This window comes from Bos grunniens, chromosome 11, assembly GCF_055505025.1.
Source record: "Bos grunniens cultivar Pamir isolate PY7600 chromosome 11, Bosgru_T2T1.0, whole genome shotgun sequence".
NCBI lineage: Eukaryota > Metazoa > Chordata > Mammalia > Artiodactyla > Bovidae > Bos > Bos grunniens.
The window spans coordinates 5,168,868-5,192,733 of record NC_141175.1 but is presented as its reverse complement, the minus strand read 5'-3'; the positions used below and the strand labels follow the sequence as shown (position 1 = coordinate 5,192,733).

The 23,866-nt window shown below is 50.6% G+C and overlaps 1 protein-coding gene across 4 annotated transcripts in view; it reads left to right on the top strand.

Moving 5' to 3' along the window:
- The window catches only part of CFAP77 (cilia and flagella associated protein 77), a 152,981-nt gene that overhangs the window by 89,294 nt on the left and 39,821 nt on the right, over window positions 1-23,866 (top strand). For all 4 annotated transcript variants that reach the window (XM_086324405.1, XM_086324406.1, XM_086324407.1 and 1 more), the window contains exons 2-3: window positions 2,449-2,548; window positions 3,298-3,526. In XM_086324405.1, the coding sequence (XP_086180531.1) occupies window positions 2,449-2,548; window positions 3,298-3,526 (329 nt within the window). The remainder of the gene's footprint in view (window positions 1-2,448; window positions 2,549-3,297; window positions 3,527-23,866) is intronic.

Below are 23,866 nucleotides of genomic sequence, written 5' to 3'. Positions count from 1 at the left end.
TCATGAAATAAAATCATACAATATGTGGTCCTCTGTGACTGACTTCTTCACCAAGCACCACACTGTCATAGCCTGTCCCCGCTGAAGCAGTTCTACTGTTTCTAGTGTGTAATTCTGTTTCTTGTTTTTGTTTTATGGTTTTTTAATTTTTTGACCATGCTGCATGTTGGACCTTAGTTCCCTGACCAGGAATTGAACCCATGCCCTCTGCACTGGAAGCGCAGAGTCTTTAACCACTGGACCACCCTAAATGTGAGCTCAGGGCCCGATGCGGCCATAGACAAGGAAGTTTGTCTGCACTGAGGGCAACCCAGGAGGGCTTCCCGGTGGAGGCAGCTTTTAATCTCAGGCATTTAGTAAGCATTGGTTACGTGCTACCAGGAAAAAGAAACTGACAGAAGCCATGGTTCTAGATGCATAGGAATTTATAATCCAGGTAGGCTGGCCTGCATGTGCATGCCTAGAAACTGAGGTCACTTAAGTTCTAAGCTTATCCAAATGAACAGAACATATAGGAAGAGTTACTGGAGCCAGAGGAGGGAGAAGCCACTGTGAGCCAGAGGGGTCCAGTAAGTTTGAAGAATAAGAACCAGAAAAGGGAAGGCAGGCAGGAGCAAAAGTGACTGGGATGCCTGCAGACCCTTCAGGGTCGGGAGTGGTCTGATGTGCCCAAGTCTGAGGGTCACGTTGGGGAGTTGGGGGCAAACTTGCAGAGGTGGGTGGGTTGGAAAGTGCAGGACCCAGACTGCTGGGCTAAGGGAGTGGTTTATTCCAAAGGCAGTGATGAGCCGTTGTGGGTGGTCCTGGATCATCCACTTTTGTGCACCCAGGTCTCTGGGAGCGCAAGCTTTGGGGACAGAGACTGATGGGACTGGAGAAAGGGTGAGGACGGAGCCACCGGACAGTCTTTGGTGAGGCTGGAGCAATGAAGTCCTGGGGATTTAACACCTTGCAACTGGGAGCCTGGGGCCCGTGGGGGTGGGAGGAGCAGCTGCACCCACCCAGCTCAAAAAGTCCCCGGCCTCCAGGCCTGATGGCACCAGGAGCCACGCACCCCTGGCTGGTATCTCTTTAGCAGGCGGATCTGAATGTGCGCCAGAGAACACAGCCTGGGTTCCAACCCCAGCTCTGCCGCTTCTTCCCGTGTGGCTTCGTGCCGCCTGTCTGACCTCTCTGTGCCTCAGCTTCCCCATCTGAGAAATGGGGACAGCAATGGGCTGCCTCACAGGGCAGCCGTGAGGACTAAGTAAGAGAAGCGGATGGAGAACCCAGACCTCGGCAGGTGCCCACTGACGAAGAGCAGCAACGTTCTAAGCACCGTAGGACCCCTGCGCCCAGGGAGCTAGCTGCTCGTCTACAGAGAGGCAGCACAAGCATTGTGCTTAAGAGGGATCTTTATACCAGGATTACCTGGTGATTCCATGGCGAAGAATGTGCCTGCCAATGCAGGAGACACGGGTTCGATCCCTGGTCTGGGAACATCCCACATGCTTTGGAGCACCTAAGCCTGTGGATCACAACTCCTGAGACCATGTGCCCTAGAGCCCGTGCTCCCCAACAGAAGTCCCGACAGTGAGAAGCCTGGTCTCTGCAACTAGAGAAAAGCCCATGCAACCGTGAAGACCCAGCATAGTCAAAAATAAATAAATATATATATAATTTTTTTTAAAGAGTTTCACCCCGAGGCCAAACACATCTGCACGTCACACCCGGCCCTGCCCTTTAGGAGCCGAGGATCATGGTCCTGCCGCTCTGGTTCTCAGCTTCCCTACCTGTACAATGGGGAAATCGATGTGGTTGATCACAGAGCAATTTCATCCCCACAAACCCCTTCTGTGGGGTCAAGGAGGAGTTGACCCAAGACGCAGAGTGAGAATGGCTGTCCTGCCGCTGGGAGGGTGACAGTGGGCCTTGTCACCGCAGGCCCCCCCCCACCCCCGCACCCAGGCAGCTCCAGGGACAAGGATTGGAGGGTCCAGCTAGGAGTGAAGGGTTAGGGAGGAAGATGCCCCCTCCCTCGGGGGGTGGCCCCAGTGGAGTCTCCGTGAACCAGGTCTTTCCATCCATCTCCATGATACATTGTGTGCAGCACTAGGCGGGCGGATCTGGGCTGGACCCAAGACCGGCTGCTCGGTGTGGGACTGTGCCGCCCTCTCCTGCCTCATAAATGCACCTCCTCCTTCAGGGCCTGGGTCCCAACCACCGGCTACCACCAGGGTCCTCCTGACTCTGCTCTCCTCACCCGCCCCTGAGCAGGAGCCCAGCAGGCAGGCTTCCCCAAGGTGTGTCTCAACACCCAACAGCGCTTAGCGCTTGTCTCAGGGGCGTTGGCGGTCCACACCCCAGTCACGCTGAGATCGTCCACAGACCCTGGGGCCACTGATTTCAGTGTAACACCCTGGGTCTGAGATCCCACTCTTGACCTGTGCCTCTGTCCTTCCCCAACAGGCTGAGCTCGGGAAGCCCCGGGAAAGAAGCTGCAGTCTGCCCGGAATTAATTTTAATTACGGACTCTACATCCGGGGACTGGATGGAGGGGTCCCCGAAGGTGAGCAAGCGTCCTTGGTCGCCAAAGGGACTTGAGCCCTCTAACCAGGCCACATGGCAGCTGGCCACGCTCCAGGAAAAGAGTCAGAGGTCTGCCCTGCAGCATGATTCCAAGTCAGCTTAGCTGAAAAGGACAGGACCACACGGGGTCCAGGTCTAATGTGTCAGAGAAATAGCAAGGGTCCCTGACTGTGTGGAGCCTTGTCCCCAGGCAGGAGACTGTGCTCTGCACCTTCTGAGTTGCAAGCATGGGCAGGGTCAGGGCCAGCCCTCTGATGGCTCAAAGGAGGCCTGCGGCTGCTGTTGTTTAGTCACTAAGTAGTCTCTGACCCTTTGTGACCCCATGTACTGCAGCCTGCCAGGCTCCTCTGTCCGTGGGATTTCCCAGGCAAGAATAGTGGAGTGGGTCACCATTTCTTCTCCAGAGGATCTTCTTGACAAAAGAAGACACAGGGGTGGAACCTGCACCTCCTGCATTGGCAGGCAGATTCTTTACTGCTGAGCCACCAGGGAAGCCCCAAAGGAGGTCAAGGATGGGCAAGCCCAGCTCCATGAAGGATGCTCAGGCCCCGACTAGAATCTGGGAATCCTGACCCCTCCCTTTCCGGGGAGCCGAGCAGGGCTGTCCCTCCACCGGTTCTGGGTTAATCAAAGATATTTGTGCCCCAGTTTCCTCCCAGTGAGATGCCACAATTGCTTTACCTCTCTGACTGATTTGGTGGCCCTGGCTCTGTCTCTCCCTGCCCTCAGCCATTGGACACTGGAACGTGTTTAAACAGCAGCCGACTTGCCCCCACGAGCTGACCCGGAATTATATTGCCATGAACAGAGGGGCCGTGAAGGCTGGCCTGGTCACTGCCCGGGAGAATTTGCACTACCGTCAGCTCAACGACATCCGCATCAGTGACCAGGATGACAGGCGCCTTAAGAAGGAACCGCCCTCCCTCCCCCCAAATATGACGTTCGGGATCCGGGCACGGTAAGATGGCTGGTACCCAACGCTCCATCCCCTCACCGGGGCGGTGACAGGGCGCTCACGGTCAGGAACAATGCGGGAGTGGGACTCTGGACTCCAGGGAGGGGTGAGTGATCCAGGCCTGGCCAATCAGCGTATTTCACAAACCACCTTCACGGTGATTGGCTCAGAGGCAGACATGTGACCCACGTCCCAACTCTGGAATGTGTGCCATTCTATAAAATACTGTGGTTGCATGTAATCAAGTCTCAAACAACTTGGATTTTTTTTTAATGGGGAATTTATTGGCTCACATGAGTGAAAGGGAAGAGCTTCAGGCATAGCCGGATCTAGGCAATCAGGCAATGTCATGTTTGCCTCTCCATGACTTGGCTGTGCTTCCCAGTTTTGGCTCCGGTCTCTGATAAGCTTCTTCCTCACTTGGCAAAATGGCCAGGGACAGCTGCATCCTTAGATCCTGTGCTTTTAGTGACCTCGGTGGAAAGGAACCATAAAAGCCTGAGGTTAAGATTCTTTGGCCCGACTTCAGTATCGTGCTTGTCCCTGGCCCAACCGCAGGGGCGAGTAGAAATCGCAAAATACACTGACTGGCCAGGCCGGGGTCACCGTGTCTTGCCTCTGCTCCAATTACTGAGGCCAGGGGATTCTGATGCTCTGATGGGTCAGGCCTGACCCCTGGCCCCTCGTTGGAGGGAGCTTGCTTGGAATCAGTCTCCACAATCTATATGGGCTGACGGTGGAAAAGATGTGGAAAGAGGGCTTCTGACCCAGAAGGATGAGAACAGAACACAACGGCTGGCAAAAACAGCAGTTGTCCAGCACGGCAGAGTTTCCTAACCCATAGTATGTGTTTGTCCTTTTGTGTCTGGCGTGTTTCACTCAGCATAACGTACTTGAGAGTCATCTGTGCTGTAGCATGGATCAGAATTCCTTTCCTTCTTAAGGCTGAATAATAGTCCAAACTATATCACATTTTGTTTATGGATTCAGAACAGTCACCCGGGTTGCTTCCGCCTTTTGGCTATTGTGAATAGCGCTGCTATGAGCATGGGTGTGCGAGTATCTGCTTGAGTCCCTGCTTTCGATTCTTTTGCACATATACCCGCGAGTGGAACTGCTGGAGCACATGGGGCTTCTATGTTTATTTATTTTAGCTGACGTGTGTTTCCCACAGTGTCCGCCACCATACTTTTGTATGCTTTTCCCTCTGCCTTTTCTCACCATCCTACCTGGTAAAATCTACTTGTTCATCAAAGCTCAATGCAGCATCCTCTCTTTAGTAAGCTTTCCTGTCTCCCTGGCCTCAAATAGTACTCACCACTCTCATACTGGAAATGCATTTCTGTTCATCAGCCCTCAAGACCTGGAATGTGGCACTAGAGACACATTGGAAAGTCACTCGTGGGCCAGATTGACTAATTATCTGTACATCATCCTTCTTCCCGCTTTGAAATAACACCCAAGTCAGTCTCTGAAGGCAAGGCAAGGTTCTCCAGTGCAGTGCAGAGTCCCCACTGTGTGGTCACTAGCCTGGCCCATTTTGGTCACCAGTGTCTTGAAGACAGCATGGTGTCCAGGGGGAGCCCCAGCCAGGAGTTGCCTGGGCATTTTATCACACCTTCATTCCCAACCCTTGTCCTTCTAGGACTTCTGTTCCTTCATCTGTAAATAGGATGTTACAGCAGTAACCAGCATTCTGGGATTCTCAGGGTATGTTCTGCCTCTATGTCAATTCCATCCCATCATCATTAAAACCCTGTGCAGCCTAGTGTTTCATAGCAGCACTGTTTAGCTAAGATCTGGAAGCAATCTGGAAGTTGTCCACGGACAAATGAACGGATAGAGAAGATGTGGCGTATATATATGTTAGTGTGAGTTGCTCAGTCCTGTCTGACTCTTTGTGACCCCATGGACTGTAGCCTGTCAGGCTCCTATGCCCATGGAGTTCTCCAGGCAAGAATAGTGGAGTGGGTTGCCATTCCCTTCTCCAGGGGATCTTCCCAACCCATGTATATACATACACACAAGGGAATACTACTCAATAATGAAAAAGAATGAAATAATGCAATTTGCAGCAACGTGGATAGACCTATGGATTATCATAGTAAGTGAATAAGTCAGGCAGAGAAAGATAAATATAGGATATCACTTATATGTGGAATCTAAAATAGGATACAAATGGACTTATTTATAAAACAGAAACAGACTCCCAGACATAGAAAGCACACCTATGGTTACCAAAGGGGGAAGGGGATAGAGGAGGCATAAATTGGGAGTTTGGGATTAGCACATACACATAAAACAGATAAACAACAATGTCTTATTGCATAGCCCAGGGAACTATAGTCGATATCCTGTAATAAACCATAATGGAAAAGATTATGTAAAAGAATATATACATGTTATATATGTACAACTGAACCTCTTTGCCATACACGAGAAACTAGCACAACATTGAAAATCAAAGACTGTGCAGGAAGCAGGCAGGGTTACTCACCCAGCTGAGCCACGGAGAGATGCACTGACCTCCCTAAGACCACACAACTTTTTCCCAGAAAGGCTTGGCCCGGATTCTTAACTGGCATGCATACATTTAGAAATACGGGGACTGCCACGGCGGTTCGGCGGTTGAGACATTGTGCTTCCACCTTGTGTTTCCACCCCTGGTCAGGGAACTAAGACCTTGCATGCTGCAGGGGTGCAGCTAAAAGTTTTATTTAAAAAAAATGAGATATTAGAACACAGCTCCTTAGCCATCATTTGGTTTGAAGCCCTTCTTTGAAAAAGGAAAACAGTAGTTCAGAGAGGTGAAGAAATGTTCACAAGGTCACACAGCAGGGTGTGACCGACCCAAGTCAGATCTCGGCCGGCCAGCATGCTCCATCCAGTGCTCTTTCTTCGGGTACAGTGCGACCCCCCGAAGTGTCTGGTCCTGGGGCTGTGTGGCTCTACGTACAATGGAAAAGCTTAAGTCAGCCGGGCTCAGAAAGAACATCCATTACCATCGAGCTTTCAATATAAAAATCTTAAATCGCTATAAAACTGAGTGGCTACAATTCCAAGGAAAGGACGTGATGAAGTGCCGGCTATATCTTCTGTGATGGTAAATGGGCTTTGCATATGCAAATTGAATGGATTTTAAAATGGTATTTAATGACAATTTTCGTAGCAGACGTTAACATTAATTGCACAAAAATGAAAATGCTGCATTAGGTTGCTGTTAGCAGCAAATATTGTGGCCATAAAGCTTTATCTTTATCAACAGCGGCCCTTTCTGATGTGACAGGGCAGCTCAGCAAATTGCAAGCAAAAGCGCTTTTATGGAACAAAAATACCCCCCAAAGCAGGCCCAAATCGGCATCAATTTCGCTTTATTTCTTCGTAAATGGAGGTTAAATGGCTGCTGGAAAAGCTTTTACTGCAACGCCCAACCTGCCCCCGAAGCCCCTCAACCTTCCAACATCCGTGCAAGGAACAGTTATAAAATCATTGCCCCCTCTCATAATGGGGCTATTACTTTAAAGTTATGGGACCGAGGCCCATTCTCTAATGATCACCTTTTACAAGCCTCGATTGTATTTATTTCTTTACTTTAAAAGCATGTTAGAAACCAAATCCGATTACACCCGACTACCCGAGGAGTGGTTGGGGTGATTTGATCCAATAAAGAAAGAAGCAAAGAAACAAATGACTACTAATTACTCACGAGTACAAATACGTTAAAAAAAAATAAAGTTCCATTTCAGACTGAACACAGGAGAGGCCTACTCTAAGCTAGGGATGCTGTGTTTGTAGGTTTAACCCCCACGTGAGAGAGCCCCCTGCCTCCCCCAGGATCAAATCCTCTGGCCTTTGATACATTTCACAATGGACAAAATAACCAGACCTGAGTGGCCCTGTGCACCTCCACCCACCCACTCATTCGACCTCTCAACGCCAGATGGAGTCAAAACCTGAATCTGTGACTATTCAATTACTTCCTTTCCAGTTAGCTGATTTGGTTTCCAATCCGTACCAATTTGTTACCAATTGTCCCTAAATCAGAAAGGTACATTTCGATCCTTGAGCCTCCAGCTAGAAGAAAGTGGACACCTAAGCAATTATCTGGCAAAGGATGCCCATGAAGACACGTGATCACAAGTAGGGGTGGAGGCCAAATCAACCTGCGAAGGTGTTCATTTGGCCCAGGCAGTGATTTAAAAAATCAAAATTTCAGGACTTCCCTGGTGATCCAGTGGTTAAGACTCCATGCTGCCAATGCAGGGGGCACAGGTTTGATCCCTGCCGGAAGATCCCACATGCTGCAGGGCTCAGCCAGAAAAGTTTGAATGACTTGCCACATTAAAAAAAAAAAAAATCAGGAGATCTCATATAAAAACAGTTTAGTAGCTGAGATGTGTCCGACTCTTTGCAACCCCATGGACTATATAGCCCACCAGGCTCCTCTGTCCATGGAATTTTCCAAGCAAGAATACTGGAGTGGGTGTCCATTCCCTTCTCCGGGGGATCTTCCCCTCCCAGGGACTGAACCCAGGTCTTCTGCACTGCAGGCAGATTCTTTACCGACTGAGCCACCAAGGAAAAGTCAGACGCCCAGGCATCCTGGGTCTGCACTCCTGCCTACACTCCCCGGAGGCCGGGGCTGAGCAGCAGCGCCCGCTGCAGGCAGAATCCACGGGTGCCCTTCTGTCTATCCTAGCCTGCACCCAGCCTGGCTTCTTTCATTTTCATGATCCACCTGGTCCCAGGAGGCATTGAGTTTGCAGCTGTTGGTGTAGACAGGTCATCTTGACTATTCAGCCACCTGCTTCCTCTTTTTTATCCTCTGATGATCATAGGAGCCACCATGGACAGAAGTTGCTGTGAACTGAACTTAAACGTGGCAGCTGCCTGCACACACAGCTGCTGACGAATCCTACGAGGCAGGAAGCACTTGGTTCACTTTGAGCGTCTGTGCTCAGTCGTGTCCGACTCTTTGCGACCCCATGTGCTGCAGCCCACCAGACTCCTCTGTCCATGGGCTTCTCCAGGCAAGAATACTGGGGTGGGTTGCCATTTCCTCCTCCAGGGGATCTTCCTGATGCAGGGATCGAACCCCAGTCTCTTGTGTCTCCTGCATGGGCAGGCGGATTCTTCACCACTGAGCCACCTGGGAAGCCGGAAAGGGAGGATTCAGGCACTCCCCTAGGCCGCACAATGGCAGAGCCTGGATTTGCACCCTGGCTAGCTGGCGGGCTTTGAAAAGTGAACCCCTAGGAGCAGGCAGCTGGAAAGAAGCCTGGGCATCCTTGCTCTGCTGTTTCACTGTCAAACTCAGAATCCAAGCGAAGGAAGAATTTTTAATTCTCATTACGTGTAAGGTCATAACGCAGATCTCAAAGCACGCTGTGACCCCAGGTCCATTAACAGATAAACAGATACATCTGGAGGCCAGAAATGTAACCATTAAAGAAGGGCTTAATTACTGATGTGTCTTAATAAGTGTTTGCAAATGTTCACATGCCCTCGGTACATCTTAATTGTTACTGCTCCTAATTGGTCCAACATTTTCAATTATGATAAGACAAGGATGGCTTGGGGGTGGGGCAGGGGGAGATCTGGGCAGCAGCTGGCACTCCAGGCAGATTCTGGGTGCCCAGGGCTCTGCCTTCATGGATGCTAGTGGGGGATCCATCATTCAGTCAATGAGCAAACAGCCCCCTGCACGCCAGTATCTGACATGAGCAGGTGGAAGATGGGCAGACCCTTCTTTGAACTAACAACGGCAACTAGTATTATGCCCGACATTGCTGAGCACCTCAGAGGCCTTCTCTCCTTGAATAACTGAACAGCTCAGTGAGTACAAGTCTTACATCCCCATCACACAGAAGAAGAGACAGAGGGTCAGAGAGGAGAAGTCATTTGCCCCCGGCTGCTCTGTAGTGGAATGGAGGTTAGTCTGGCCCCACCACCTGTGATGGTGACCATGGCACTGAGCTGCCTCCCCAACAAACGTAAGGATGGAGGTGGCATGGAGATGCTACCCAGATTTTTCCTGCACAAGAGGTGTGCTGAGACAGAGTGTATATGATGAAGGCCATCTTGTCTGGATTTTCCTTAAAGCTTTAAACATAATCTGTGTGCGTGTGTGTGCGCTCAGTCACTTGGTCATATCTGACTATTTTGTGAGCCTATGGACTGTAGCCCGTCAAGCTCCTCTCTCCATATGATTTTCCAGGCAAGAATACTGGAGTGGGTTGCCATTTCCTACTCTGAGGGATCTTCCTGACCCAAGGATCGAACCTGAGTCTCCTGGGTCTCCTGCGTTGGCAGGAGGATTCTTTACCACTGCGCCACCTGGGAAGCATCATAAGAGCCCAGTGAACTTCCCTTTGGAGGTCTTACTTCCCTTCCCCTTCGCCTTCGCCCACCTCCCAGTAAACGAGCTCTGTGATGGGGCGTCCAGAACTGCCCTACACAGGATGCTCCAGGTCTGCTTTGCCCCCTCCTGTCCCAGCATCCCTGGTGCCAACCCCAGTGCCTTTGCTGAAAAGCCCTCAGTAAATATTGGCTGAATGAATGTACGAGTATGGCCACACTGAAGTCTGACTATGAAGCCAGTAACAACTTGGGTAGAACTCTTACCTCACCCACCAATTAGTCTAGCCTAGACTCCCTCCAACCCAGGTGCTGAAAGTGTTCAGACCACGGGAAAACAAGAAACACAAGAAGGATGGGGAACGTTGCCAGCCCACCCTCCTAGCCGCGGTCGCTGCTCACCCAGCTATCAGATGCATCATCAGCCTGACACTGACAAATGTGAAGGATGGAGGAAGTTTTACAGGCTGTTAAAAAAATGTTTGCTGCCTGACAGGTTTTTTTGAATCTCTCTGCCAAGCTGATTTATTTTACAAATTTACAAGGGGCCCATCAATCACCCTGGGTTATTTTGTTTCTCCCAGAGCTGATGGCCGAAATCCAAGCCACCCACCCAAACTCCTATAAAATAATAATAAGCCCCTTCCCAAGCACCTGTCCTAGGGATCTGAGACAGGTTTTGAACTGGAAGGCCAGTTCTGGGTGCAATCACTGGCCAAAACTCAGCAGAGTGAAACCAGGCTGACCACAAGGGGGAGCATGTGGACCTCACAAGGACCCTGGTGCCGGGGAGCTGGGCTGAAAGGGTCATCCTGCCAGGCAACCAGCCCCCCACCAATATGCTCCCCAATGCTGACTGCAACTGTGGTTAAATAGTCTTCTGCTTCTTCATCGGCTGCTCAGGTCCTGGAGGGCATGGACCTTGTCAGTTTTGTCCACCACTCTATCGTCGGAGCCTGGAACATAGTAGGCACTCGGTAAATATTTGCTGGAGAAATGCGGTCCAGGGCGTTTTAAGGCTTTGAGACATTATTCACAGTGAGGAGGAAGTTGATTTGAGATGCAGAGATGAGATGGTAAAACCAGAGATTCCTTTATCATTTAGCCAACAGTGGTCCCCCAAATTTTGGCACCAGGGACAGGTTTTGTGGAAGATCATTTTTCCAGGGACTGGGGTGTAGGGGATGGTTTCAGGATGATTCAGACAAATTACATTTATTGTGTACTTTATTTCTATTATTATTTTATCAGATCATCAAGCATTAGATCCCAGAGTTTGGAAACCCCTGATTTAGCAGACTCTGCTGTCTTCCCCTATGGTGGATGTTATGAATCCACATTGCAATGATGCATCCTCAAAGACCAAATGTGTTTCTTGGCCACATTAATAGAGGTAGCAAGTCCAGAATGAGGGAGGTGACCTTCCTATTCTCTTCTGCCACTCAGGTCACTCTTCTGGCATCATTTTAAAATATGAGCCGTCACAGATTCAGGGGAAGGCCCATAACCAGCGGAGCGTCCAGACAGGAGACATCAGCCTGGGACAAGGGCAAGGAGGTCACTGTGTCAGAGAACACGGCAGGAAATGATCTTCCCCAGCTGCATGAGGAAAGACTTAGACGGTTCTCAATAGCCTGAGGCCCTGCTATGAGGACAGTGGAGGGCCTTTGCTCTCAGGGGTTTCAGAAAATAAAGCGAGGACCAGCATATGTATGTGTGTCCGGGGGGCAGTCCCAGTGGCTAACATTTGCAGAGCCCTCGCTAAGCAGCCGATGGATATAATGTTGAGTGCTTTACATGCATCATCTCATTAAATCCTCACAATTCTGCCAAGTTTGGACCGTTGTCCCCATTTTACAGATGTGGAAACTGAGGCCAAGAGACTCACTTGTCCAAGGCCACACGGCCGGTCAGTGGCTGTGGCAGGATTTGCGCCACGTTTTCCTTCCGAGCCGCAGTCCATGTCTGCAGCAGGCTGAATTCTTCCAGGAGGCAGAGGCAGCCCTCCGGGCATGGAGGGGAGTCCTCACAGCAGGATGGTGTCTCTGAACAACAGCCAAGGCCGAGGACCACTTGCTTTCCGCAGAATAGCTTAGTTCATCCTCACTGAAACCCGGCACCTCCATTCACCTACGAGGAACTAAGGCGTGGAGGGGGAGGTTGTGTCCCTCCGCAGGTGGTGAGTGTTCACTCCAGGACCTATACACTCAGCGGCCGGAAAAAATTCTCACAGTAGGTGGAAGTGTTGGCTGGCTCATCACAGCCCGCCTTGGGCCAGGGACACCCCACACTGGACCCGACAGGGGTGCCTCCTGCTCAGAACCAGCCTGCTTCCCTGGGCCTGACCTGGAGGGAGTTCTGCTACAGAGGGGCCCAGGCGGGCAGCGATAGCCCGGGACCTTGTGATCTGAGGATTGCACTCTGTCCCTCCTCCTCTCCTGGAAGCCCAGCCTCTCGGGGGAACCCCTGCCCGACTCCTCCTGCTCCATCGCCTCCCATCTCCCCAAACTCCCGCTCACTTGCTCCTTCCTCCAAGGCAGCTTTGTTGCCAGGGCCCGAAGGAGACATTTTTCATGCTTTGCCTTTTTTCCCCTCTCGTCTCTCCTGCGGCCCAAAGATTTATTCCTGGCCCGAGGCTCCCAGCATCCAGAGCAGAGAGGGCTCCGGGAGGCACTGATGGGCCCATAATGGACAGGACCGCCATCCCCCAGGGGCCTGTCCCGCCCAAACCCCATCCATCAGGAGCGGCTCAATGCCGGGGTCAGCGCTAACGAGGCCGGGCTGCTCCCCCTCGGGGCCTCCCCAGTCGCAACTCACAGGCTTCGGCTCCTGCTTTGATTTTTCCAGAGCCGGGCCTCACCCTCCCAGGTCGGTGGGCGAAGCGTGGGAAGTGGGCTCGGTGCCCGGCCTGGCGGAGGGTCCCTCGTCCTCACCTCTGCACGCCTCCAGCCTTGACGTTATTAGAGGGGTGGCTGGGGGGCAGCTGCTCTGCCCCTCCCATGGCACGGTGTTCCCTCGACACTGGTGTGGAGAAGCTGGTACTGTGGGGGAGCCTGCCAGCACCGCCTGGGGCCACAGCAGGAACCAGGCCTCAAGACCTGCACATCATTTCTGTCCTTGCTGGAACCGGAAGCCCAAGAATTCGTCGAATGCTAAGGACCAGTTCAGGGCTCAGCTCAGGCCCCTTTGCAGGCCACATGGAGGTGGCCAGCCATTCATGCCGAAACTCTTGGCGCCCTGCACCAATTCTGATGAATAGTAATGCCAGCTTCTGGTTCTGCAGCTCCTATGAGGCCAGGTGCCTTCTCTTATGTGACCCTCAGAGCAGCCCTTTAAGTAATGACTTTTTTTTTTTCCTGCCCGCACTGCAAAGCTTGAAGGATCTTAGGTCCCTAACCAGGGATCGACCCCGGACCTTGACAAGTGAGAGCGCTGAGTCCTAACCACTGGACCGCCAGAGAATTCCCAAATAGTGACTCTCTTATCCCCACATTACAGATAAGACTCTCTTATCCCCGAGGCCCAGACACACTTGTCCAGGATTGCGTGGTCAGAAAGTGGTCACACTGGGGTTTGACCTCAAAGGCCACGTTGTTGCCTGCATCCTACGCTGCGTGTTCATTTAGTGCCCACCCATGCGGGGCGTCACACTGGGTGTTTGGAATACAGAGAGGAAGGAAGGAAGACGCAAAATAAAGCAGGCAATGAATGGGCAAGATGGCAGTGCAGCCAGTACATATTGCTTCTGGGTGGGCAGAGGAGAGGGGAGCAGAGGAAGACAGGGGGCCCAGGGGCACTTTGGGTCGTACCTGACTTTGCTCACTGCTACCTCCAGCGCCTGGGATGTAGCAGGTGCTTGATAAATGCCTGCTGACTGACTGCACAAGAAAGAATAGATAGGCACCTCCCTGGTGGTCCAGTGGCTAAGATTCCTAGCTCCCAATGCAGAGGGCCCGGGTTCTATCCCTGGTCAGGGAACTAGATCCCACATGCCGCAACTGAAGATCCCGCATACCTGCAACTGGACCTGATGCAGCCAAATAAATAAATGAGGCAAAATGCCAATATTTCTTTAAAAAAAAAATTTATTTGACTACACAGGAGTCTTAGTTGTGGCATAGAGGATCTTTAATTGAACCATGTGGGATCTAGTTACCTGACAAGGGACTGAACCCGGGCCCCCTGCATTGGGAGCACAGAGTCTTAGCCACTGGACCACCAGGGAAATCCCCAAATGCCGATATTTAAAAAAGAGTAGACAGCTTGACGGCATGATGGTGATCCATCCCTGATTTAGAGAACAGCCGATATTCTCAGGCTGGAGAGCTCAGGAGACAACCAACCCTTTCTTGGGCATCACTTGCCGGGCCCTGAGCTTCAGCTGTTATTTCTGGGTTTCTGTAACAATGACCACAAACTCACTGGCTTGAAACATGTGAAATGTATTCTTTTTTAATGTGGAGCCCAGAAGTCCAAAGTCGGGGTGTCGCAGGGTTGCGCTCCCTCCGAAGGCTCTAGGGCAGACCCTTCTTCGTTTCTTCCAGCTCCTGGTGGTGCCAGTGTCCTCGCTTCTGGCTGCTTCTCACCAATCTCTGCTCACGTGGCCGCCTTTTGTGCATCTGTATCTCCTTCTCTTTTGTCTCAAATAGAAACACTTGTCAGGCGATACAGGCCTCACCCAAGGCAAGCATGGTAGTCTGATCTCAAGGTCCTTAATGAATGACCTCTTCAAAGACTCCTTTTCCAAATAAGGTCACGTTCCTGGGTGCTGGGGCTTAGAATTAGGACATATATTTTGGGGGGTCCACCCACCACTCAACCCACTATAATCACCAAAGCATCTTAACACAAAGTCAGAAAGGTCTGCATTTTAGATACTGGCTTTTGAGAAAAACTGGTGGCTCAGATGGTTAAAGAATCCTCCTGCGATGCAGGAGACGCAAGTTCCATCTCTGGGTCTGGAGCATTCCCTGTAGAAATAGGGACTGGTAGCCCGCTCCAGTATTGTTACCTGGAGAATCCCGAGGACACAGGAGCTTGGCGGGCCACAGTCCATGGGGGTCACAAAGAGTTGGATATGCCTGAGTGACTCACACTTTTACTTTGAGAAAACCACCTTCAATGTTATTATTTTATAATGGCTTCCCCTGGCATCTTGCTACAGATTATGTTTCAATTAAAACTATAGAAGTGCTTTGAAATCAGTCAAGAGTTGGAATCAGCCAAAATGTGCTGGGTGTAAATGCTTTCCTAACAATCAGACATCTATTTCTGCCAACTTTTTCTTTTGTGTTTTCGAGGAAGTCCTCCAGAAAAAGAAATAGAGAAATTCAGAAGCTACATAACTCACTGCCATGACTCCACACTCAAAGTTAACAAATGCACAACTTGGTCATTTTTGCTTCTGATCTTTATTATTATTATTATTGGCTGCACTGGCTCTTCATTGCAGCACGCGGGCTCTTCGTCCTGGCGTGCAGACTTCTCTAGTTGTGGCACTCAGACTTCAGAGCACACCGGCTCCGTATTTTCGTTGCACTGGCTTAGTTGCCCCAAGGCGTGTGGGATCTTAGTTCCTCAACCAGGGATTGAACCCGAGTCCCTTTAATTGAAAAGCAGATTCTAAACCACTGGTCCAACAGGGAAGTCCCTGAACCTTTACTATTATTACCATTATTAAAGAAATAAAATAAAGCAAACATAAGTGGAAGCCTGTCCTCAACTCTCCTAATCCCACACTCTTTCCTCTGTCCCCTGAGGACTATCCTGAGGCTGGAACAGGCTTTCCTCCCCGGTGTTCACATATTTGCTATACCCTTAAATGTTCATGAATAATGCATATTATTTAGTATGGTTTCAAGGTGGTGCTGGTAGTAAAGAACCCACCTGCCAGTGCAGGAGATGTAAGAGACGCAGGTTCCATTCCTGGGTCAGGAAGATCCTCTGCAGAAGGAAATGGCAACTCACTCCAGTACCCTTGCCTGGAGAATCCCATGGACAGAAGAGCCTGGTGGGTTGCAGTCCACAGGCTCACAAAGAGAGTCGGACATGACTGAAGTGACTCAGCACGTAGGCACACAAACCATTAAAATCTCGTTGCATGGCGACTTGCTTTTTCACTCTGCATGTTTGCGTAAGTCCCCAGGTCCCTGTCCAAATCACCCACGGTGGGCTCATCCCTTTCCCACCACTTGACTTCTCACTTCTCCCCTGATGATGAGGAAATGTGGAATTCTTTGAGGTCATGGTCCACAAGCAGAGTTTCCACACCGAAGCGGGACACCCTCAGCTTACACAGACACCCCAGTGGATCTGAAACCGATTGGTGTCATTTCAGGGGCTCCAAAGAGCTCCGGTACCCTAGTCCTTAATGTCTCAGTGCAGAGAATTCAGCGAAAGCAAAGTGGCAGATAAGAAGTGATTCATTAGGACAGGCTTCCAAGAGAGTGGGCGAGAAATGCCCATGCCCTGAGAACTTAACTAAGTGGGCCGCAGTTTTCTAGTCAAAGGAAAAGTGGGGAGGGGGGGAAGACCTTCTTTGTCTTTCTTGAGTACATGTACATTTCCGTCATCAGCTCCTCCTCCCGGTGGGGCAGGGAAGTTTACTCGCCGCTCCCTAGACGGTCAGGCCAGGACTGTCACGGCACTTTGGAAAAAATATTTTCAGGTCTCGGTACATACAGTGAGAGTCTTTCATTTTGAAGAGTCATGTCCCCGTAAAGGACTGTTTTCTATGTGCGCAGAGCCTGTTTTTTTGGGGGGAAGGGGGCATTATCCTGATGACACCGTTGGGCAGGTTGTAGGCCTTTTTTTCCTACTATTGTTTTATTGTTTGGGAGGCATGCTGCAAAGAACATGTCTTAGGAGCCAAAGAACATGTTTGAGGGGTCACTAACTCACCGAGCTCGCTGGGCAGGGTGCAGGTCTCACACCAGCACTCTTCTTGTTTAGAAGCAGCTCTGGTGCCTCTGTTACATGGCTTTGTTGCTAAGCAAGCCTGCCTGGCTTTGTGGTTAAGCAACCCTGCTTTCTCGAGGGATCATTAACTTACAGGGGTCTCCTACATTTTTCTATTTACAATTCCCTTGTGGGATTAGCTATTTAATCATCTATTTTGTCCCTATCAGGCCTGATCTTCCTGCCCGTGCTCTTGCTACCAGCCTCATACTCCCTGGCGGGGATCCCGTCTGGTGCTCACCTGTTTCCCCACATATCAAGATCCCCCTGCACACAGATTCCCCAGGAGTCTAGCGTGGCGGTCCCCAGCCTTTTCTGGCACCAGGGATCTCTTTTGTGGAGGAAAGTTTTTCCAGGGACTGATTGTGGGGTCAGGGGATGTTTTCGGGATGATTCAGGTGTATTACCTTGATTGCACACCTTTATTCCTATTATTATTCCATCGACTCCACCGCAGATCATCAGGCACCAGATCCTGGAGTTTGGGGACCCCTGGTCTAGAGGCTACTTCCTCCATTCAGCTGTGTTGAGCCTTTTCTCTCCAGAGGGGCTCAAGTCACAGCCGGCTGGGTCAGGAGTGGGGTGTGCGGTGTCGGGGGCGGGGTGTGGAGAGAGCCCCCGAGTTTCCAGCTCAGGCGCTCAAGGCTGGGAGAAGCTTCCTGGGAGCCCGATCCAGCTTCTCTGCCAATCCTGTCACTCTCTGCTGAGCACCGGTGCAGGGACTGCTAATTGAATTCACCCTTGTGAAAAATGTTAACAAATTGCAAATGACCTCTTAGACAAATTTAGAAGTCAGGAGTGTGCTGCTAACTAAGCCTCCCTCCTCTGTCATTAGCTTTTACGTTGGACCCACAAACAATTAAAAAATAACTGCCAGCCCAGAGGTCCTCTCCTCTAATTAGCTCTAAGAGTCCTGCCAGGGAGAGAGGCTGCACCTCAATTACCGCCCCTTCCTCCAGGCTAGTTAGAAAAGACAGGCCCGCAGGCCAAGCAGGGACAATTAAGAAAAAGGCGGCAGGGGTAAGAGGGGACAAAGAGGCTGCAGGCGTCCCTTGGGACCAGAGCGGCTGGCCAGCCCACACCAGGCAAGGTGCTGGTGGCCGCTAGGCTGGAGGGGCCTCTGCAAGGAAGAGGCTTAGAGCGGTAGACCCCCCAAAGAGTGCCAGGGGCCACATGGCCAGCATCCCACAAGGGGCAGGGCGTTCACCCCGGGAACAGCGCAGAGGCCTGGGTCCCGGCCCAGGCCTGGCAAGTCAGACTGTCTGATGGTGGGACCCAGGCATTGCTCTTCTGTCAATAAGCTCTCTGGGTGATTCCTACTTATCCACAAGACAGAGAGTCTCTGGCCTCAGCAGGGTGAGAGAGGAGTTATTTAGAAGCTTAGTCATGTCCGACTCTTTGTGACCCCATGGACTGTAGCCCTCTGGGCTCCTCTGTCCACGGGATTTCCCAGGCAAGAACACTGGAGTGGGTTGCCATTTTCTTCTCCAAGGGCTGTTCCCGACCCGGGAATCCGGCCCACGTCTCCTGCATTGGCAGGCAGATTCTTTACCACTGAGCCACCTGGGAAGCCAGAGGGGAGGAGAAACAGTATTAAATGCAGCTTCTGGCTCTAGGGCAGGACTTCTATGAGCTTTGGGCACTCTTGCCTTCATGAGTCCCTTCATCCACTAAAAAAATAATAATAATTTAAAGTTTTTTATGGCTGTGTTGGTATAAAGATGAATATAACCCAGGCTGTGTTACTTTTATTTTCCCCTTCTGATTTTAAAAGGAATTAGAACATTTTTGATGAGTCTCTAGGAGTGTCCTGGGGCCCAGGCACCATCCTCTTGGGCCAATGAGCAAGTTGGCCCTTGTTTTCCTCTAGAGGCCTCATCATCCCCTTCCTCCTCTAGGGGGTTTCCTCTCTTCTCCCAGCCTGCCCCTCCCAGCACCCCCTTTATGGCGGGAGCAGAGATGAAGGCGGAAAGAGGATGAACAGCTGGCCTCAAAGCCTGAAGCCTGGACTCAACACAGCTCTCCTGCTCCCTCAGTGACCTTGAGCTCATTGTTTACCATCTCCGTGGGCCTCCATTTCCCCATCTGTTAAGTGGGACCAATTCTGCCTCCCGCTGTGTCAGAACAATGGTGCAAGCTCATCAGTAAGTTCTTTGGGCTCTTGGGAAGATAGAGAAATACCAAGCAATTTTGTTATTTAAGAGGCATGGAGCTGGGGCTATGCCATCACAGGCCTGCAGAGGCCTGGCGGGCCCGAGGGCAAAGCCGGCCCTGTGTTAAGGCAATAGGGAGTGGTGGGGACTGCGTCAAACTCCAGCCAGTTGCTGACAGTTGAGAATGTGAGTCCAGTGTTACCAGATGATCTGATGCCTCCTTAAGGAAAGCCAGACACTGGGATTTTAATGTGAGCTTTTCCTTCTGGCTTAAAAATGCATATATTGGTAACAAGAATTTTTAAATGTGACAGACCAAACTAAGCATGTCTGCAGGCCAGACATGTCTGTTGTTGTTCAGTCGCTCAGTCGTGTCCGACTCTGTGACCCAATGGACCAAAACATACCAGGGACCTCTGTCCTTCACCATCTCTCAGACTTTGCTCAAACTCATATCCATTGAGTCGGTGAGGCCATCCAACCATCTCATCCTCTGTTGTCCCCTTCTCCTCCTGCCTTCAATCTTTCCCAGCATCAGGGTCTTTTCCAGTGAGTTGGCTGTTTGTATCAGATGGCCAAAGGATTGGAGTTTCTGCTTCAGCATCAGTCCTTCCAATGAATATTCAGAGTTGATTTCCTTTAGGATTGACTGGTTTGATCTCCTTGCAGTCCAAGGGACTCTCAAGTCTTTTCCAACACCACAGTTCAAGAGCATCAGTTCTTCAGCGCTCAGCCTTCCAACTCTCACATCCACACATGACTACTGGAAAAACCATAGCTTAACTAGACGGACCTTTGTCAGCAAAGTAATGTCTCTGCTCTTTAATATGCTGTCTAGGTTGTCATAGCTTTTCTTCCAAGGAGTAGTGAAAAGTGAAGTCGCTCAGTCGTGTCCGACTCTTTGCAACCCCATGGACTGTAGCCTACCAGGCTCCTCCGTCCATGGGATTTTCCAGGCAAGAGTACTGGAGTGGGTTGCCATTTGCTTCTCCAGGGGATCTTCCCCACCCAGGGATTGAAACCTGGTCTCCCGCATTGTAGGCAGACGCTTTACTGTCTGAGCCACCAGGGAAGTCCATGGAGTAAGCATCTTTTAATTTCACGGTTGCAGTCACCATTTATAGTGATTTTGGAGCCAAAGAAAATTAAGTCTGTCCCTGTTTCCATTGTTTCCCCATCTATTTGCCATGAAGTGATGGGACCAGATCCATGATCTTAGTTTTTTGAATGTTGAGTTTTAAGCCATCTTTTTAACTCTCCTCTTTCATTTTCATCAAGAGATTCTTTAGTTCCTCTTCACTTTCTGCCTTAAGGGTGGTGTCATCTGCATATCTGAGATTATTGATATTTCTCCTGGCAATCTTGATTCCAGCTTGTGCTTCATCCAGTCCAGCATTTCACATGATGCACTCTGCATATAAGTTAAATATGCAGGATGACAATATACAGGTTTGACGTACTCCTTTCCCAATTTGAAACCCGTCTGTTGTTTCTTGTCCGGTTCTGATTGTTGCTCCTTGACCTGCATATGGGTTTCCCAGGAGGCAGGTAGAGTGGTGTGCTATTCCCATATTTTTAAGAATTTTCCATGGTTTGTTGTGATCCACACCGTCGAAGGCTTTGGCATAGTCAATGAAGCATAAGGAGATGTTTTTCTGGAATTCTCTTGCTTTTTCTATGATCCAATGGATGTTGGCAATTTGATCTCTGGTTCCTCTGCCTTTTCTAAAACCAGGTTGAACATCTGGAAGTTCACGGTTCACACAGTGTTGAAGCCTGGCTTGGAGACTTTTGAGCATTACTTTACTAGCGTGTGAGATGAGTGCAATTGTGCGGTAGTTTGAGCATTCTTTGGCATTGCCTTTCTTTGGGATCGGAATGAAAACTGACCTTTTCCAGTCCTGTGGCCACTGCTGAGTTTTCCAAACTTGCTGGCATATTGAGTGCAGCACTTTCACAGCATCATCTTTCAGGATTTAGAATAGCTCAACTGGAATTCCATCACCTCCACTAGCTTTGTCCGTAGTGATGCTTCCTAAGGCCCACTTGACTTCACATTCCAGGACGTCTGGCTCTAGGTGAGTGATCACATCATGGACTATCTATTTGCAATCACATAGTGCAGTATTGCCTGATATCGATCCCAAGCAAGTTTTTCATCTCACTAAGCTTTTTTTTAATGGATTATTTATTTATTTATTTTTGGCTGTGTGGAGTCTTCATCGCTGAGTGGGCTTCTCTCGTTGTGGCAAGTGGGGGTCACCCTCTTGCTGTGGTGCACAGGCTTCTCGTTGCACTGACTTCTCTTGCTGTGGAACCTGGGCTGCAGGGCACACGGGTTCAGTAGTTCCAGTTCCCGGGCTCTGGAGCACACAGGTTCAGTAGCTGTGGCACGGGCTTAGCTGCTCTGCGGCATGTGAGATCAGACCAGAGATCAAACCTGTGTCTCCTGCATTGGCAGGTGGGTTCTTTATCACTGAGCCACCAGGGAAGCCCTCATTGAATGGTTTATTGATAGTTCAATAGCAGTATTGATAGTTCTGTATCGATCAGTTTCTTTATCAATAAAATGACATAATAGTAGTTCCTATCTGCTAGGGTTCTTTTTATTCATTCATTCATTTGGCTGCACTGGGCTTTAGTTACAGGATGCGGGGTCTTTAGTTGTGGCAGGTGGGATCTAGTTCCCTGACCAGGGAACCCCTGCATTGGGAATGTGGATTCTTAGCCATTGGACAACCAGGAAAGTCCACTGGTAGTGTTCTCGTAAGGATGGGAAGAAAACATCCTAGGCCCGTGGGTGCAGCGCAGGAGGAACACGCGTGATGTTAGAAAAGCGTAACAGTAAGCACCCTTGAGGTGAAGGAGCCGTTTTGTATTTTGACTGTGGTGGTGAGTCCATAGACCTACACATGGGATGAAATTGTACACAAGCAAATACGCCAGTGAGTATGAGTTAATTTGCCCTTCATACTGCCCATGGGGTCCTCTCCGGGCAAGAATCCTGGAGTGGGTTGCCGCTCCTTTCTCCAGTGCACCACTCTTGTCAGAACTCTTCACTGTGACTGGTCCTGCACAGCGCGGCTCGTAGCTCCATGGAGTTACGCAAGCCCCGTCATGGAGTTACGCAAGCCCCGTCACCACAAGGCTGTGATCCGTGAGGGGAAGATGGGGGGATTATCCACTGTCAGCATCCTGGTTTTGACTCCACTCTTTAGTTTTACCAGATGTCACCACTGGGGGAAGCGGGGTCAGGGGTACAGAGGCTTCTCTGCGTATCTTCCCCCTCTCCCTCTCTGTATTATTTCTTAACAATTGCATGTGAATCTCCAATGACCTTAAAAAATTTTTCAATTGCAAAAAAAAAAAAAAAAAGAAAGGAAAAGGCTTTAGCTGTGCTTTGGTAGCCTGTGAGCGATGTTAACCAGAATCCCTTATTACAAGAAACAGTGGCACCCTTTAGGCACCAGGCAAGTGCCCAGTCATGGTCCCTGAGGCCACCCGCCCACACAGATGGGCCCATTCAGGAAGCCTCAGGTGAGGCCGAGAAGGGAGGCCCCTCACTGCCCAGTGCTGTCCGAGAACGCATCCAGTGTGGACGTGGGACAGAATTTGAGCCTCCTCAGACGGTGCCGCGGTTGGCTGTCCCTAGCAGGCTGGGTTTTGACTTAGAGCTGCTGAGAGACACCCAGGCCCTCAGCCTCTCCCCTCCTCCAAAACCAGACCCTCCAATGGTCCATAGCGTGTTCCAAACTTCACACACAGCCAAGAATGTGCGGCCCACTCCAGAAGCCACCATCCACTCCCGAGTCCCCGAGGCTGTGTCGGGACCGGGGCCAGGGCCTCTCCTTGCCCACCCCTGGGAGCAGCAGACCGCTGGCACATTAGAGATGGATTTTAATTTTATTTTAACAAAATAGCTGTCTCCACTGGAAGAAGCATCAAGCGCCAAATAAGGACCCGTCTTGAGCGGAATCACGTTGAACAGACCTCCGTGCTGTCATTGATTTTCCAGGAAGAAAAAAATTGCCTCTGGCTACTAAACCGAATTAGTAGTCACTGATGACCAATTATTTTAGCCCGCTGTGAACGGAGAGCCGCACTAAAATCCGGTTTGTCAGACCCAAGGCTCCCTTCTCAAACACCTTTCAACAAATGTGTACCTCGTGTCCCTCAGAAGCTTCCTACAGCTTCCTCCCTTCCGCCAACTTCTCCAGCTCCACAAAGTTTTAATGAGCAGCAAAGATGAAGATGGGTTTGCCATGAAAGGGGCCCCCTCTAATCCACTAGAGCCCTCCTCGGCAGAGAGGAGCCACGGCGGCAAATCAGAGCTGTCAGCCCTCTCTGCACCCCCACACGCAAAGTGCCAGTCTAATGTTTGCAAATGATAATTTCCATTGCCCTTGCTCGGCCCCGGGTGCCGCCACGGGAGGTCGACCCCTGGTCTGGGGGTTATCAATCGCAAAGCAGTAGAGGAAGATGGGCCGGATGCAACTAATTGGAGGTTTCTCCCTACCCCGAGTAGCTGCTGCTTTCATTTCATTTTATTCCCCATTTTCCGCTCGACCAGACTGAGTTTTGATACGGTTTTGTTGTCAGCGGGAACGCCAGGGTGGCGAGGATCTTTTCCGAGAGGGTCCTGCCAGGTTATCAGCAAATAATTTGTTGAAGCCCTTCACGGCGCCCTCGCTGGCACAGATCACTCGGAGCCTAACTGTCACGACCCCGGGGTCTTCAGAGCCGGGGAATCTGGATGGGGTGCTGGCTCCGCCCCCCGGCCACCCCGTGTCCCTGAGCAAACCTCGGGCCAGTCACTTGATTTCTCTGCATGTCATTTTCCACACCTGAAGGCAGGCGTGTTAACCCTCCCTTTCAA